We start from the raw sequence: 14940 nt of genomic DNA on the forward strand, positions 1-14940 counted from the left end.
CCGCCGCGCCGTCGGATCGCCGCGCAGGCCGGCCAGAGGCTCGCAGGCGGGGAGAAGGGCCGGGCCGGGCGGCCGGGGCGCCCCCTCCCGCGAGCCCGGAGGGAGCGGCCGTGCGCGCCCGCCCGCTCTTTCTTTTTCGCGTCCCTCCCTCCGCTGCCCCCGCCCTCGCTCCCTATTTGGAGCGGAGACACCCCTGACGTCGGAGCCGCTCCGCTCGCCGCTCCCCCGCACCGCGCGCCCGCCCGGGGCCGCAGACGGCGCGCAGCGCAGCCCAGCCGAGCCTCGCGGGGCCGCCGCCAGCCCTGCCGGCCGCCTCCCGAGCCTCCCGGGGGGCGCCGGGCCTGCCGCCCCCCGCGGCCCGCAGACAGCTCCGCGGGAACCGGCGGGCGCGCCGCGCTCCTCGCCGCCGCCGCCGCCGCCGCCGCGCGCGGTAAGTCCCGCCCGGGCCGGCACGCGGGCGCCCGGCTTCCAGAGGCTTCGGCCGCAGGGGCAGCGCCGCGCCCCCGGCCCGCCCGGCAGCCCCGGGACACAGTGCGGAGGCGCCTCCGGACGCCGGGGCTGGGGACGTGGGCGCGGCACGGGGTGGCTGGGGGCACCGCTGCGCTCCGAGCCCGTCCCCGGACTCGCCGGGGCTTTCCATCGCTTGCTGAGAGTTTCGGCGGCCGGGAGAGGAAGGGAGGGAGGTGCGTGGCGAGCGCACGCCGGGCGGGTCGAGGGCGGGTCGGGCCGCGCGGGCGCTGGGGCAGCGGCCGGAGCTCGGCCGCGGGGCTCGCGCGTCTTCCCGGCTCTGCCCGGGCCTCGCCGCGCCGCGAGCCTCTCCGCTGCGGTACGTTTCTGCCTCCTTTTTGTCTCGCTCCCTGTCTTTCTGTCTCCCCATCCGACTGCCCGTGTCTCTCGTCTCTCTGTTTCCGTCCCCCTCTCTGTTCGGTCCCTTTCTTTCTGTTTCTTCTCCCCTTCTGCCTTCGTGTTCAGCCTCCCTGGGTTTATGCCTTTATGTTCTCTCTGTCTCTCGGTTCTGCCCCTCTGGGAGGGGGTACCTTTGTGTCTGTGCATCCCCCTGACCTCCACCCTCAAATTCAGACAGTCCCCCGGTGTCAGAGGCACGAGCCCCCCCAGTGGGGTTCATGAATAGTTTCCTAGACCGGGTAAAAGACGCGTAAACCCTCCCCCTACCTTCCGCCTGCCCCCGGGGCCTGGCCTGGGTCATCCCCCTGGAACTGAGTCTGGGGCAGAGGGAGCCAGCCTTTCCGGGGGCTCAGGGGGCTCAGTTTTCTTAAGAATTCCACCCCCGCGAGGCGGCCCGGACAGCGGGGCCCCGCTGCCGGCCACCTGCCCGCCCCGCTCCCTGGGCGGGGCGATTCTGATCTTTTACAAGCCACTGTAAAGGGGGCAGCTGCCCGCCTTGGCCTGGCCAGGGGGTTGGCAGACATCAGGGGAGAAGGGCACATTTTCAGGCTTTCTGAGGCCCTCGCCCAGCTGGAGGACACAAGCCTGTAACTACGGGAACCCCAGGGAAACAGAGGTCAGGGCTGGAGGCCAAAGGCTGGGCGCTGGCTGGGGAGGGGAGTGGGGAAGCAATTTGTCAACAAGGAGCCCCTCACCCTTTGTTACTGTGGAAACCCCCAGCCTCCAGAAACTCCCCCAGATGCTGGGGCTGTTTGGGTGTGGTTTGCCTTTAGTTGGGGCCAAAGAAAAGGCAAGACTGGATCATTTCCTTGGTGACCCTTGCCCCTCTCCCCGCCACCCCTGCAAACTGGACCTCTTTCTCCTGGGCCTGCGCCTGGGAGGGGTGGATGGGGGGAGTAGGTGGTCTACATTAGCCACGGGTATATCCTCATTCTTTTCAAGTGAGATTTCAGACTGAGTTTGGCTCTTTCTCCCCACCCCCAGCCCCAAGGGTCGGAGGCTGCAGAGTGGGCAGGGATGCCGGTGAGGTCTGCAGTGGGACTTCTGCTGAGCAGATGTGCAGCGGGCCCTGCAGCAGCTCATTAGCATAGATTTGTTTTGGAGACAGTTTTGGGTCTGTGGGCAGGAGGGTCTGCAGGTGGGAGAGCCGTGGCCTGAGGTGGGGGGGCGGGGGTGGGGAGTGGTTTGCTGTGACCTGGAAGCGGGACCTGCCTGGCAGAGGCGGGCAGGCCTTGGGAGCATGGGCCTGGCTCTGGGCGTCCACCCCCCAGGACAGTTAGTTCATGCTCTGCCAGCGCCTAGGGCCGAGGGGAGGAAGGAAGCCACCCCGCGGTGAGACTGGGGTCACGGAATCACAGTGGCCTTAAGCAACATGCCGGAGCCAGACTACACTTGAGGGAATCTGCTTAAATGGACCTTCCCAGGCCATGCTCGCTCTTCTGGAGGGGACCAATGTGGGGCTCAGGGAGGCAACACAAAAATGTTCAGGGGCTCTGTCTGTAACTCTTAGACTTTACCGCGCCCGGGGACACAGTGAGTCAATGGATGGGCTTGGGCCTGAACTTGCCCTTGGACCCCAGAGCGGGTCCAGTAGAGCCTACTGAGAGGAGTGGGGCTGGGGTCTGACGCCTTTTGGCCGGCGTCCCAGAGCGACCTTTCCAGCTGCACCATTCAAGGAAGTCCCTGTGCTCCTTCCAAGACCTGCAGGGACTGCCCCACCCTGGCTGAGCCCAAGCCTGGGGCTGCGGCTACAGAGGCCACGCCCTCCGCACCCGCAGGTGGGGACAGCCTGGCAGCCAGGCCCAGCCTGATTTCTCCTGGGTGGGTCCGAGGGGGCTGATCTCTCCAAGACCCTGTCCCTTCAGTCAGTGGCCCCAGAGTGAGAGTCGGAGGGGTTCTTCCTCTCGGCTCCCACCCTGGCCAGTCCGTGTGGGAGGCAGCACTCAACAGTTTATAAAACCCTTTCTAAGACATCATCTCCTATGGTTGAGTTTCCCCTAAATCCACTCTCATCAGGGCAGCTGCAACCCCGGATTTGGTTATTTTCAGGACCCGCCCAGGATCTGATGGGAGGAGGTGAGGGAGAGCGGAGGGAGGAGGGCATCCTGTGGGAGGCGGGGAGAGGGTGGAGGCAAAGTTTGGGGACCCCAGGCTAGCCCTAGGGGTGACATTACTGAGGCTTTATCCTGTGGCAGTTGCCCTCTGCAGACCTTTCTGCGCACTCCGTGTGCCCACCTTACAGATGAGGAAATGGAGGCACAGAAAGTTTAAGTTGGTGGAGGTAGGATATGAACCTGGGTCTGTGGCCGTCCGTGGCGGGGAACCCAGAGCGTGCTCTGTGCGTATGTGGACAGGGAAAGCAGGAGGGGATGGGCTGGGGTCATCTGTTCTGATCATTTCGAGAGCAACACACCACACACACCACGGGCTTGGTGTGTCAATCACCATGTCGCCCGGATGCTGGGCCCACAGGCCGAAGTCTCCGTCCGACTCAGGTGGGGCTGTAGGCGGGAAGGGTGCCCAGGAGAGGTTACGGAAGCAGGAGGTGAAGTGGGGGAGATCCTTGCCAGCAGGGATTTGCCAGCCCTGGCCTCACCTGCTTCCACACCAGGCTGGTTGCTGCGAACAGTGACACCAGGGGCCTGTGTGTGTATGTGACTGGTGGGGAGTGGACCTTTCTAGCAAGAAAATCCTGGCATATGTGGCCTGAATATTCAGATTTGCCCTAAAGAGGAAACGGGCAGCGACTGTTCACTTCTTACACAATATAGGCTTTGCGAAGGGGTTCACGGTGGGGGTGGGTGGGCTGGAGGGCTCCCTGGAAATCTGGGTCCCTCCAGTGACTTGAACACTTCGTTCCAGGCCCTGGAATCCAGGCAGCAGGGTGGTTGGCTCCCGTCAGCAGTGCTGTTATGGGGGTCCCTGCCCTGGGGAGTTTGGGGGGCCATAGCTCCCGACCTGGCTGGGCCTCAGAATCATGTGGGAGTGTCGTCGATGTTGCCCGGACCACAGCCTGGACCTGTGGGGTCAGAAAATGCAGCGCTGGGGCCTGGGGAATGTGGGCTTTGGCAAGCATCTCTGGGAAGATGCTGAGTTCTGGGCGCTGCGGAAACGAGAGGGGGGACCCTGAAGGCCCAACCACGGAACATGTTCTTGCTGCCCCTCCCCCAGCCCCTCCCCGGGGACCTTTTGAATGAAGGATCCCGAGAAAGCCCCCTCCCCCCCGCCGGCTCTGCTGTGTTTGTCCACTGCCCTCTTCTCTGGAACGAGAAAGCTGGACACTCACCTCCTTGGTCTGTGCCTCAGTTTCCACGGTGCTGGCTGGGGTCAGCCAGCGACCCCTCCTCTCCCCCCAGGGAATTTTCCGTGTCATTGGCAGCCTCAGGATGTGTCTGGTGTTTGCATAAGGCCTCTGAGGATCTGGGGGGTTTGGATCTAGGCTCTGCAGGGGGGCTGGTGAGAAGGCACTCATCCCCCCACTGAAATCTTGCCACGACTCGGAGGCAGGCCTGTATCAGACCTTTCCTGAGGCGCCAAGGTCCCAGGGGTTGGCCCTGGCTGCACTGTTGTCAGTGGCGGTGTGTGTGTGTGTGTGTGTGTGTGTGTGTGTATGTGTGGGTGTGTGTGGGGCGGTCTCATGGGCTGCAGAGTCAGGAGTGGAACTTGAACTCTGCTCCCAGGTAGTGCGAATAAGGATAAGAGACACAGCCTGCTGGGGCAGGGAGCCCCAGGCCTCTTGCCAACTTTGGACCCTTCCCTGGATGCCTCGTCCTGTTTCTGGATTTATCCTCTGGGAGCCTTCCCGTCTGCAAAGGTAGCTGGTGCTTATCTTGCTGCTGTCCATGTTCAAGTCTTGGTGTTGGTCAGTCCTTATCTTGTAAGCTTGAGCAAATCTCTTAATCTCCCCATGCCTCAGTTTCCTCCTCTGTAGAATGGGGGAGCTAGTAGTAGCTATCTCACGGGTGGTTGTAAGGACCGCATAAATGCATACACATTAAAAGCACCCAGAACAGTGTCTGGCCCAGTTAGCACCAACTCTTGCTCTGAGACAGGCTGGGCATGGGCCGGGCTTTTAGTAATAAAGCCCCTCTCCTTGCTTTTGCGAGTGCGGTCCCCTCAGCCGGGAGCTCCCTCCTCTCCCCGTCATTGGTAACTCACCGCAAATCCTGAATTAAATCCAGAATTAATGGGGTGCCTGGGTGGCTCAGTTGGTTAAGCATCTGCCTTTGGCTCCGGTCAGGATCTCAGGGTCCTGGGATCAAGCCCTGCCTTGGGCTCCCTGCTCAGTGGGGAGTCTGCTTCTCCCTCTCCCTCTGCCTCTCCCCCCTGCTTGTGCTCTCTCACTCTCTCAAATAAATTCTTTAAAATAAATAAATCCAGAATTAAGAATATCTCCTTCCCTGCACCCCAGCCCTCTCTGACTTCCCATCCAAACAACTGCTTCTGTGAAACCCCATTTCCTTCAACCTCCCCCTCTAGGCTCTGAGCTCTGAGCGGGCATAGGGTCTGGGCCCCCAGCTCCCCTGGCCTCTCCTTGGCCTCCATCTTCCCCACCACCTAGGAAGTGCTTAGTGGACTGAGCATTAAACTGTGGGGAACTTCATGCTTCATGGGAAGGGTACCGCTTGGCCCGACTTGCTGGGGGACCTTGGGGATGATCCCTTTGCAAAGCAAGGGGGTGGAGGGTTGTTGGCCTGGGGGAATCCCTCTGCCCACCCTGGCATTCTAGGAGTCCCATGACTTGCGATGTGATCTTCAGGGAGGGAAGAAGAGATGAGAATCTGTGGGTGAGGCTCTTGTCTGAGGAAGGAAGGTCCCACTGCTGTCTAGAAAAATTAGCTGAGCATAAACCAAAAATAAAGAAAACCTGCGAGCGGTGTGAGGCCTGCCCCGCCTTCCCTGCGCTCTCCCAGGGGACGGGGACCCGACTGAGCTGGGGGCCCACTGACTGCCTCCTCCGAGTCCTTCTCCCCAGCGGTGCTGTGCTCCCATCTTAGGGTAGGGGCAAGTAGGTGCAGAGAGGTCAGCTTTATTTCTGGAAGTTACACAGCTCCTAGGTGGGAAGGCCAGACTTGAACCAGAGGACTCTGGGGGCCATGCTTGGGGTGGGAGCAGGGCCACCAGTCTAGGTAAGCAGATAGTGGCTCCAGCTTGCTCTGAGGTCCTGGGTGCTGGCAGGTTGGCTAAAGGGACCCCCCATTCTCCTCCTCTGGGCCCTGCTGGATTAGCTCTGGACCGTGTCCTGGTGAGCAAGATTCCCCTTTCACTATAACCTAATAACCAGACCCCATGCTCCAGGCCTGTGACTCCCCTAAAACCTCACCACTACCCTGTCCCTCAATAAGCCTTGTTATTAACCTCACCCCTGTCTCAGCTCTGCCCCCCTTTAGCCTGGTCCAGGCCCACGGCTGCCATTCCAAAACCGCCCCCCCCCCATCACCTGCAAAGCAGGTCCACGGGGCTCAGGGCTTCTTCCACACCATCCCAGCCTCAACTCCCAGTCACCTCCTGCCCAGCCCAATCTTCCTGAGGAATCATCACAGGGTCAGGGAGAAGACAAAGTGCCCAGACCTGCCTGAGGTCTTTGAGGGAGCTCTGGCCTCGGGGTGTGTGTGGGGGTCCCTGTGGGGCTCCTTGTGGTGTGCTGTGGTCAGACCCCGACTCCAAGTTCGATTCCCCAGGCACGGAAGAGGACCCAGTGGGGTCAGGGAGCCTTCCGGATGCCCCGCTGGTTGAAAAATTAGTTGGGCTGCCAGGTAGGAACGAGTCTGTTCTATTTTGTTAGGATGTAGTTGTACTGAAAACATGGGTTCGCTGCCGGTCTTGTGAGTGAGACCAGAAATATGTGGGTGAGAGCCAGGGTCATGACACAAACGCAACTGGGACTGGGCAGGCTGTCCCGACTCACCTCCTACTGCTCTCCCTGCTTCACCCCTCCCCGCTGGCTGGGAGCAGGGGTCACCCAGGCATTGGGGTCCAGTGAGATGGGACTCAGCTCTGCTTCTGGAGACCTCCTGCAGGGAGAAGGGGCTGAGCAGGACTTTCTGGGTGGAGGGGACACGGGGCTGTGGAGGTGGTCCCAGCCCTGCAGGGGACCCGGGCCCTCTCCTAGAGCCCAGCCCATCTAGGTCTTCCCTGGAGTAACAGGCAAGACCCCCAACACCACCCCCTTTCTGGACGCTTCACCAAGGAGGCTGACTGAGGGTAGGATCGTTCAGAAAGGGTATATGTTCCCACTCTAGTGCTGGGTGTCTGTGGGACAGCACCTGGCCCCTGATCCCGACTCGGCCATGCCCAGACCCCGCTTGGGACCGTCCCAAGGCATGGAATCCCGGACTGACTGAGCTGGACCAGTTCTCCATGTCAGAGGCACCTTGGAAGCTTGCTAGAAAATTTGCAGCCCCGCTTGGCCCTAGAACTTCACCCCAGAAGTCCGTAGGGAACTCGGGATTCTTATGATCTGCCGACTTTGGCAACCAGTGTCCAGGGCACCTCACTCATTTTAGAGGTGGGGACACTGAGGCCTGGGTGTCCAGGGTCATACAGCAGGTGCAGACTCCCAGATCCCCATTCAACACACCCTTTCCCATGTCCTGACCCCAGAGCACCCCCTTGCAGGCCTGGCCCTCATTTCCAAGTCGCTCTGAAGCTTCCCTCTTCCACACGTTTGGAGGTCGGGGAGACGGCAAAGCCTAGGGAGGCTGCAGTCGGGGAACACTGGGAGAGCCCCCTCTGAGAGCAATCCTTCGGACACATGCTGCCCTGCAGCGCCATCTTCCGGCCAGTTCTGGTATTACAGTCTCATTCCATCCCGTCAGACGCTGGTCTTGCCTTGGAGATTGGGATGGTACTGGAGATAAATAAAGATGTATGTATAGACTCAGGGCTTGCGGCTCTGGTGGGGGATCCAAAAAAGAAATAGCCTGGTCTGGGGTTAGCTTTTTCATCTGACGCCCAGCCAGCCAAGGTGGCCCAAAAAGTCACAGTGCTGGACAGAGGAGGTTAGCTTTCCCAGTAGCTGACATGCAGGCGGTGTGCCCAGGAGAGGCGCTGCGTGGCCAGCCCCTCGAGGGCAAGCACTGTGTTTCCTGGGCAAGCTTGTGGGTTTGCCAGAGGCCCTGAAGCATCACAGTCCTCTGCCATCCCGTCTCGCCATCCCCATTTCTTGGATGAAGAAACCGAGGCACATAGAAAGGAACTTGCTCAAAGCTGTACAGTAGGGTTGCAGAGTAGCACCCGCAGAGCGTGCATTATGGGCTAGTCTCACCGCTGGGGGCTCTCGTAACCTCCTGGGCGCCCATGGCACGTGCATATGTTAGTGGCTCCACTGTCGAGGTTCAGAAAGGACAAATAATGGGTCCAAGGTTGTGTTTTGCTGGTAAGCGGTAGAGCTAGGGCTCGAACCCAGGCAGTCGGGTGGCAGAGTCCGTGCTTGTCATGCCGCCGTCCCCTCTGTCCACGGGGCCTCTGGGCCTCACCAGCCTCACCTGCAGTCTGTGCTCAGTCCTAGGGCCCTAGAGGCCACGGGCATGATGCTTCGGGTCCTGGTGGGGGCCGTCCTCCCCGCAATGCTACTGGCTGCTCCGCCGCCCATCAACAAGCTGGCACTGTTCCCGGACAAGAGCGCCTGGTGTGAGGCCAAGAACATCACCCAGATCGTGGGCCACAGCGGCTGCGAGGCCAAGTCCATCCAGAACAGGTGCGGGGCAGTGGCAGTGGGGGGAGGGGCAGAAGACGGGGCAGCCCATCCCCGCCGCTGCCGTGGTGTCACGGGCACAGTGACCTCTCCTCCTGCAGGGCGTGCCTAGGACAGTGCTTCAGTTACAGCGTTCCCAACACCTTCCCGCAGTCTACGGAGTCCCTGGTTCACTGCGACTCCTGCATGCCGGCCCAGTCCATGTGGGAGATTGTGAGTACTGCTGCCCGCCCCTGTCTGCCTGGGCCTCGGCCGCAGGGCCCACCGGTCAGGCCCCGCCATGTACAGGGGCCGAGAATTGTGCTGGGGCTCCAGACGTGGCCCTTGCCATGGGATGGCTTATGTGTCTGACACCAATATGTACTGGACAAGAGCTCTTCCTGCAGCTCCATTCTGATGTCAGTCCCACAATGAAATTCTTTCCGTGGTTTCTTACTCTTTTAAGATGAGACCCAATCCTCGCTGTGTCCCGCAGTGCCCAGCGTGGCCTGGCTTCCCAGTCTCTTGAGCTTTGTCTCTCCTCCCTCATCTTTTTTACTTGCTTGACACTTGACATCAGTGTGCTTTCTTTCAATCTCTCATAGCTGCTCTGTGTGGTATGACCACAGGGCCTTTGGATGTGCTCTTTCCCCTGTTTGGAATACCTCACTTCTCCTTACTCACTTAGCATCTATTCATTCTCCTGCTCTTGGCTCAGCAGCATTTTCAGGGTCCTTTCTTATCCCCCTGAGCACTGTGTGCGTCTGCTTTGACATCTGTCCCCTCACAGTTTTCCATCTGCATTTGGGTGATTGTGACAAGTCTGCTTCCCTCGTTAGACTCTGAATTCTTTGCAGGACCATGCCTATCCTTATGTCCCCAGCACTGGCAGGGAGTAGGTGCTTTGTGGAAGGAAGGAGGGAGAAAAGGGGAAGAAAGATGGAAAAAGGGAGAGCTGTTGGAAAAGTGTGAATTAGGAGAAAAGCAAAACCCTGCAGGGTCCAGTAGGGCAGACCTAGGCTGGGCTGTGGCTTTGAGATGGGGCTCTTTGAGGGCGTGATGTCGGAATGCCACCCCAAAGGTTAAGTGGAAGTCAAGTGGGCGATTTGGGGGCAAGTGGTCTGGGGTGGGTTAGGTGAGGACCTTCCAGGTGGAGGGAACAGCATGTGCAAAGTCTCGGGCTGATCAGGCAACTTAGACTTGGTGGGAGTGACATGAGATCGGGGATGGAGAGGTCAGCCAGAGGCCGCCTGAAGGTCCTGGGGAGGGGGCTTGGTAAGGAGTCTGGACTTTTCTTCAAGTCCACTGAGGTGGACTGTGGACAGGGGCAGGCCCTGTTGGATTTCTCCCCTCAGGCTGCCATGAGGGAAGGGGTAGGGAGGGGGCAGGACAGGTTGTGAGGAGACAAGTCGGGTGGCTCCTGCGGTGACTTGCCCTCCTCCCTGTGGAGGGGCCCGCAGAGCTAACTGTGGTACCCCCCCAGGCAGGCTCAGGCATTCTGGGGTCTCTGGGACTGTCGGTCCCATGAGGAGTGTTGTTGCCCGTGGGGCCTCTGGAAACATGTCTTCCCTTCTCTGCTGTCCTCTGCAGGTGACCTTGGAGTGCCCCGGCCACGAGGAGGTGCCCCGGGTGGACAAGCTGGTGGAGAAGATCGTGCACTGTAGCTGCCAAGCATGTGGCAAGGAGCCCAGCCACGGGCTGAGCGTCTACATGCAAGGCGAGGACACGCCAGGCTCCCAGCCGGGCACCCGTCCCCACTCCCACCCAGGCGGGCAGACCCCCGAGCCTGAGGATCCCCCCGGGGCCCCCCACGTGGAGGAAGAGGGGGCTGAGGACTGAGGCCCCAACTCCTCCTCCCCTCTCGTCCCCTGTGGAATGTTGGGTCTCACCCTTGGGGGAGCGGTGGGGAGAAAGGCCGGAGCCTCCCTTTGGCACTGGATGGACTTGGATTCAGACTTGGACTTGGAACGCTTTCCGGTTGCCGTGGAGATCTGAAGGGAGGGGTTGGGGCCAAGCTGCACAATTTAATATATTCAAGAGTGAGGGGAGGTAGCAGAGGTCTTCAGGGTTCTTTTTCGGGGGGGGGGGGCGGTGGTTCTCTTCCTTTCTGCCTCCTAGAGATATGCCTTTGGGAGCAGGAAGAGGTTGGAGGAAGAGGTTGAGGACCTCACACCCTGGTGGGGCAGGGCCCCTGGGGTACAGATGGTGGAGCGGGGACCCTGGACTGAGGGTCGGTGCCTTGCCAGCAGTAGCCTTGAGGAAGGGGCTGGGTCCAGGCTAGGAAGACCACTGGCAGAAGCTCAAGCCCCATAGGTTTCCCCAAAGGTCTCTCGTCCCCAGGAGAGCTTCTCCCCATTGGCACCAAAATGGCCCTCCCTCGATGGTGTGCTTAGGAGTCAGGTCTGGGCAGGACCCTGCTGACTCATGGCCCTGGAGCTGGGAGGCCTTTCTGGCTTCCTTGGCTTTCCAGCGGGTGGAGGAAGGCAAGAGTGGAGCCTACCTGGGCCAGGGGGAGGGGAGGACTCCCGGACCATCCCTGGAATATCCCTCACCCTCCCTCTCCCTCCCACTGCCCCCCCCCCCCGCCCCCAAGTCTTGGGCGGAAAACTGATGGAGCTAGCCTTACCCCTCCTGGGGAGCTCTTTCTAAATCTGACGGTGGCGGGTTGTGGGGGGCGCTCCAAGGAGGGATCTGGGTGGGATAGACTCTGGCTGAGCCTCAAGAAACCAGGAAGAGGAGGGGGGAGGGCTCATGGCGGCCAGTGTCCCCACAGCTCTCCAGCACCCAGTTCTACCTATCACCCCCCTCCCAGCTGCACTTTAACCCAGAGGGCAGTGGGGTCCTGGGGACAGGACAAGCAGGCGGGCCGTGAAGAACGCCTCGGTACCCACACCCGCCTGTGTCTGCCCTTCTGTCCCCAGGGCGGCGGTCAGCTCCCCCCCCCCCCCCCCCCCCCGGCCCACACTCCCGGCTGTTCCGACAAGGGCTTCTGGAGCTTGTAACCAGCAGATTGTTTCCCTGAGTTTTCTCATGAATAAATTTCCTTCAGTGCTTGTGTTCTCTTCCTCACTGGGTGCCTCTGCTGACCCAGAGTCCCTGAAGGGGTCCTCAGCAAGGAGGGGGTCAGGCTGCGCAGTGAGGAGCCCCTAGTGGCCCTCCCACTTTGCTGCCTTGTGGTGTGCCTGTGGCTGCTGCCTCCTTGGCTCCCACCTCTCTCCTTGGGCGCCCATGTCTGGCCTCGGATATACCTTGGGTGGGCCTCCAGACCAGGCGCTTTTCATCTTGACCCCTGGGCCCTTTGGGCTTAGCTCGTGCCATCTGTTCCCCCTCCCAGGGACCCAGTATCAGCCCTTTCCTGGACCCCCGTCTAGTCTGGCCCGGTAGAAGGGGAAAGAGACAAAGCCAGTGGTTATAAAGGAATATACAAGTTTGGGTGCTGTGCTAAGTACTCTACACAAAGTCACTCGCTTAATCCTCAGCACCAGCCTGTGATGCAGACACTGGCCCGCACTGTACAGAGGAGGCGGCCAAAGTGGGGAGGGATTGCGTCATCTGTCCAGGGCAGCATGGTTGAAAGACGGCAGCCACAGGACTCGAGCCCAGGCCTGACCCTGCTTTCAGCGGTTGTCATTTGTATGTATCCTGCTGTGTGCCAGGTGGGTGCCTGACCACCTCACAGGGACGCGGGGATTTGGGATCATTACCCCCAGGCCATTCAGTCCCCCCAATTCTCCATCATTGAGACACAGCAGGGCTGGCGGGGTGGGTGAGGGCCCAGACCCTTTGTTCCTCACCCATATTGCTGTGAACACCACATACCAGACAATTCACATATATTACTGCTAATCCACAGAAAATCCATTTTTTGGAATCGAGTGCTCTTATGCCCTGGGAGTGCTGTGCACGGGCCGGTAAGCAGCGGCGCCCAGAGTCTAATCTTGCGCCCTCTAGCGACAACGGTGCTGTACCACACGCACGATTTCCTCAGCGGACACTGCCTTCCCAGAGCATGGCTGGCTGCTCTGGGCTGTTGTGCAAGTTGTGTACTTCCCAGCTCCGGAATGGCGTTTCTTGCAGTTGTGCGGACGTAGCCATCCACCGGGGCCCTACGTCCCTGACGTGGAGTGGATTGGAGAGAAGTAGATCTCCTGCATGCAGACTCAGTGACTCCTAGTCTGGTAGGGACAAGTCCTGGTCATATTAACAGCCATTCCGTATGGTTGGAGGTGAGGCCTGGCCCAAGGATGCAGAGAAGATGCTGCGGGGCTTCCAAGGACTCAGAGAACACGTCCAAATGCAGGGCTTCCTGGGGCCTTGGACGCGGTGCTCAGAACCTGGAGCCTGGAGGAGCTCAGAACCAAGCACCGTGCTGGCAGGATGAATCTTGGGTCAGGAGCCGCCTCCATCCTGTGTATGGAACCAGGCAGGATAGACATATAAAGAAATTAAGAGGCTCATTGGAAAGAAAGTAGGAAGATGGGTTGGCGTGGCTGGTGGCAGGTGTGCAATGCTAGCCGGAGTTCAGACTTCATTCTCCTTGCAGTAAGAGCCCCGGAGGGCTCTGCACAGAGCTGGGTTTTCCAGAGAGTGGAGACGGATGGTGGTGACTGCAATCTTCCGGGCAGGAGATAGAGACCAGAGACCACAGAGACCAGAATTGAGTGGGGCCTTGGGGAGGCGGGGCCAGGTTGGAGAGGAGCCGCTGATTGGGTGCGGGAGCAGCAAATGGGAGGAGCCAGATTTGAATGCTGACGTCGCTTGTGCCAGCCTGCCATTGGGCATGGGATGGGAAATAGTGACTTCTCTTTTCCTTGCCAACCTCAAGCTGAACCACCAAGAGAGCCCAGAAAAAAACATGTCAGGTCCTCCTCTGCCCTTCGCTCCCTCCCCTGCTCCCCTCCCCACAGCAATGGTAGAAAGATCTTAAAATCTTTACAAGGGATTAACACCGAAAGCACAGGCTCCTCTCGGCCAGGGCGGGTAAGTAATTAGCAGCATCTTCCCCTCCTTGTGTGCCTACATGGAGCCTACAACTCCCAGCTCGTTTTCTTCCCCGGCTCCAAGCCTCTGGAAATATCCAGTCAGCCTGGGTGTACATTCAGGCTGGGCCACTTCCTAGCTGTGTAATCTTGAGCAGGTCAAACTCCCCAGGCTCAGTTTGCCCATCTGCAAAACGGGGACTAATGATGACACCTCCTTTAACTCCCAGGGTCACGGTGAGCTTTACCTAAATGAATGTGCAAGTGGAGTTTGGAACAGTGCCTGGCATGTAGTAAGGACACATGGCTGGCTCAGTCCACAGGGCATGTGACTCTTGATCTCAGGGTCCTGAGTTCAAGCCCCATACTGGGTGCAGACCTTACATTACAGAATAAAACCCACACACACGAGCAAAATGATGACTGTCCCTCTAATTATTGAGAACGAAGATTGGGTCCCAACTGCTGGTGGCTGGGCTGATAGTTTTGCTCATTCATTCATTGAACAGATGTTTATTGAGAGCCCGTTATGTGCTGAGGATAGAGCAGTGAACAAAACAGACAAATCCCCTGCGTCATGGAGTTTAGGCAGTTAATCTGTGAGAGCAGCTTTGAGCAGGCTTCACGGCCTCCCTGGCTCTCGGTTTCTCCATCTCCATAATGCGGAGCTCCGGTGAGCATGGAGGTCCAGGCCAAAGGCCTTCTGAAGAGTCACCTGTTCCACTGGGACATCAGCCTTCTCCTCCAGAGAGGGAACTCCCCGTGGCTAGAAGTAATCAAGCAAACGCTGAGGATTCCTGGAGGCCCCTCTCTACCCTGAAAGGTTAAGGAAGTCTGGGGCTTTATTATTCCACAACAGATACAATAAACTTTCGAGTACACACATGGAACTTTTGAAAAAGTTCTTAAATTCATGATAATAGTGTGGCCACAAGGTGGCGCCACCACACAGGCCCAATCTTGAAAAAGAAAATTAAAAAAAGAAAATGATAAGTTAAGGGGCGCCTGTGTAGCCCAGTGGGTTAAGCATCTCATGCTTGGTTTCGGCTCAGGTAGTGATTTCAGGGTCATGAGATTGAGCCCCTGTTGGGCTCCATGCTCAGTGGGGAGTCTGTTTGAGGCTCTCTCTCTCTCTGCCTCTCCCTCCCAAACCTGTGTGCACGCTCTCTCTCAAATAAATAAATGAATCTTTTAAAAAATTATAGTTAAGCACAAATCACAATATAACAAACGTCTGTGAACCTGTCACCCAGAATGAACAAATATGAACAAATTTGTCCTGTTTTCTTTAGGCCTTTAAAAAAAAATAAATGAGGTCCCTGAGTCCGCAGAGCTGGTAAGCAACAGCAGTGGGATCCCAAGTCTGGTCTTTATGATTCT

The 14940-nt window shown here is 59.0% G+C and overlaps 1 protein-coding gene across 2 annotated transcripts; it reads left to right on the plus strand.

The window, feature by feature from the left end:
- Positions 1 to 255: 255 nt before the first annotated feature.
- On the plus strand, positions 256 to 10724 carry NBL1 (NBL1, DAN family BMP antagonist). Of its 2 annotated transcripts, none has more exons than XM_032863609.1 (4): positions 256 to 430; positions 8411 to 8605; positions 8704 to 8815; positions 10172 to 10724. In XM_032863609.1, the coding sequence occupies exons 2-4, from the start codon at positions 8436 to 8438 to the stop codon at positions 10418 to 10420; spliced, it is 531 nt and encodes a 176-aa protein (XP_032719500.1). In that variant the 5' UTR covers positions 256 to 430; positions 8411 to 8435; the 3' UTR covers positions 10421 to 10724. The 2 variants fall into 2 exon arrangements, with proteins under 2 accessions (XP_032719500.1, XP_032719499.1); XM_032863608.1 differs by lacking the exon at positions 256 to 430 and adding an exon at positions 4549 to 4720.
- The last annotated feature ends 4216 nt before the right edge of the window (positions 10725 to 14940 follow it).

The sequence above is a fragment of the Lontra canadensis genome, unplaced genomic scaffold (assembly GCF_010015895.1).
Source record: "Lontra canadensis isolate GAN:19392208 unplaced genomic scaffold, GSC_riverotter_1.0 scaffold25, whole genome shotgun sequence".
NCBI classification, from domain to species: Eukaryota; Metazoa; Chordata; class Mammalia; order Carnivora; family Mustelidae; genus Lontra; species Lontra canadensis.

Excerpts from the sequence above, each read along its gene's own strand:
- NBL1 (XM_032863608.1), top strand. The coding sequence starts at position 4,668 with ATGCCTCGTCCTGTTTCTGGATTTATCCTCTGGGAGCCTTCCCGTCTG. Across the intron at positions 8,606-8,703 it reads GCCAAGTCCATCCAGAACAG|GGCGTGCCTAGGACAGTGCT; the intron begins GTGCGGGGCAGT and ends CTCCTCCTGCAG. Across the intron at positions 8,816-10,171 it reads CCCAGTCCATGTGGGAGATT|GTGACCTTGGAGTGCCCCGG; the intron begins GTGAGTACTGCT and ends TGTCCTCTGCAG.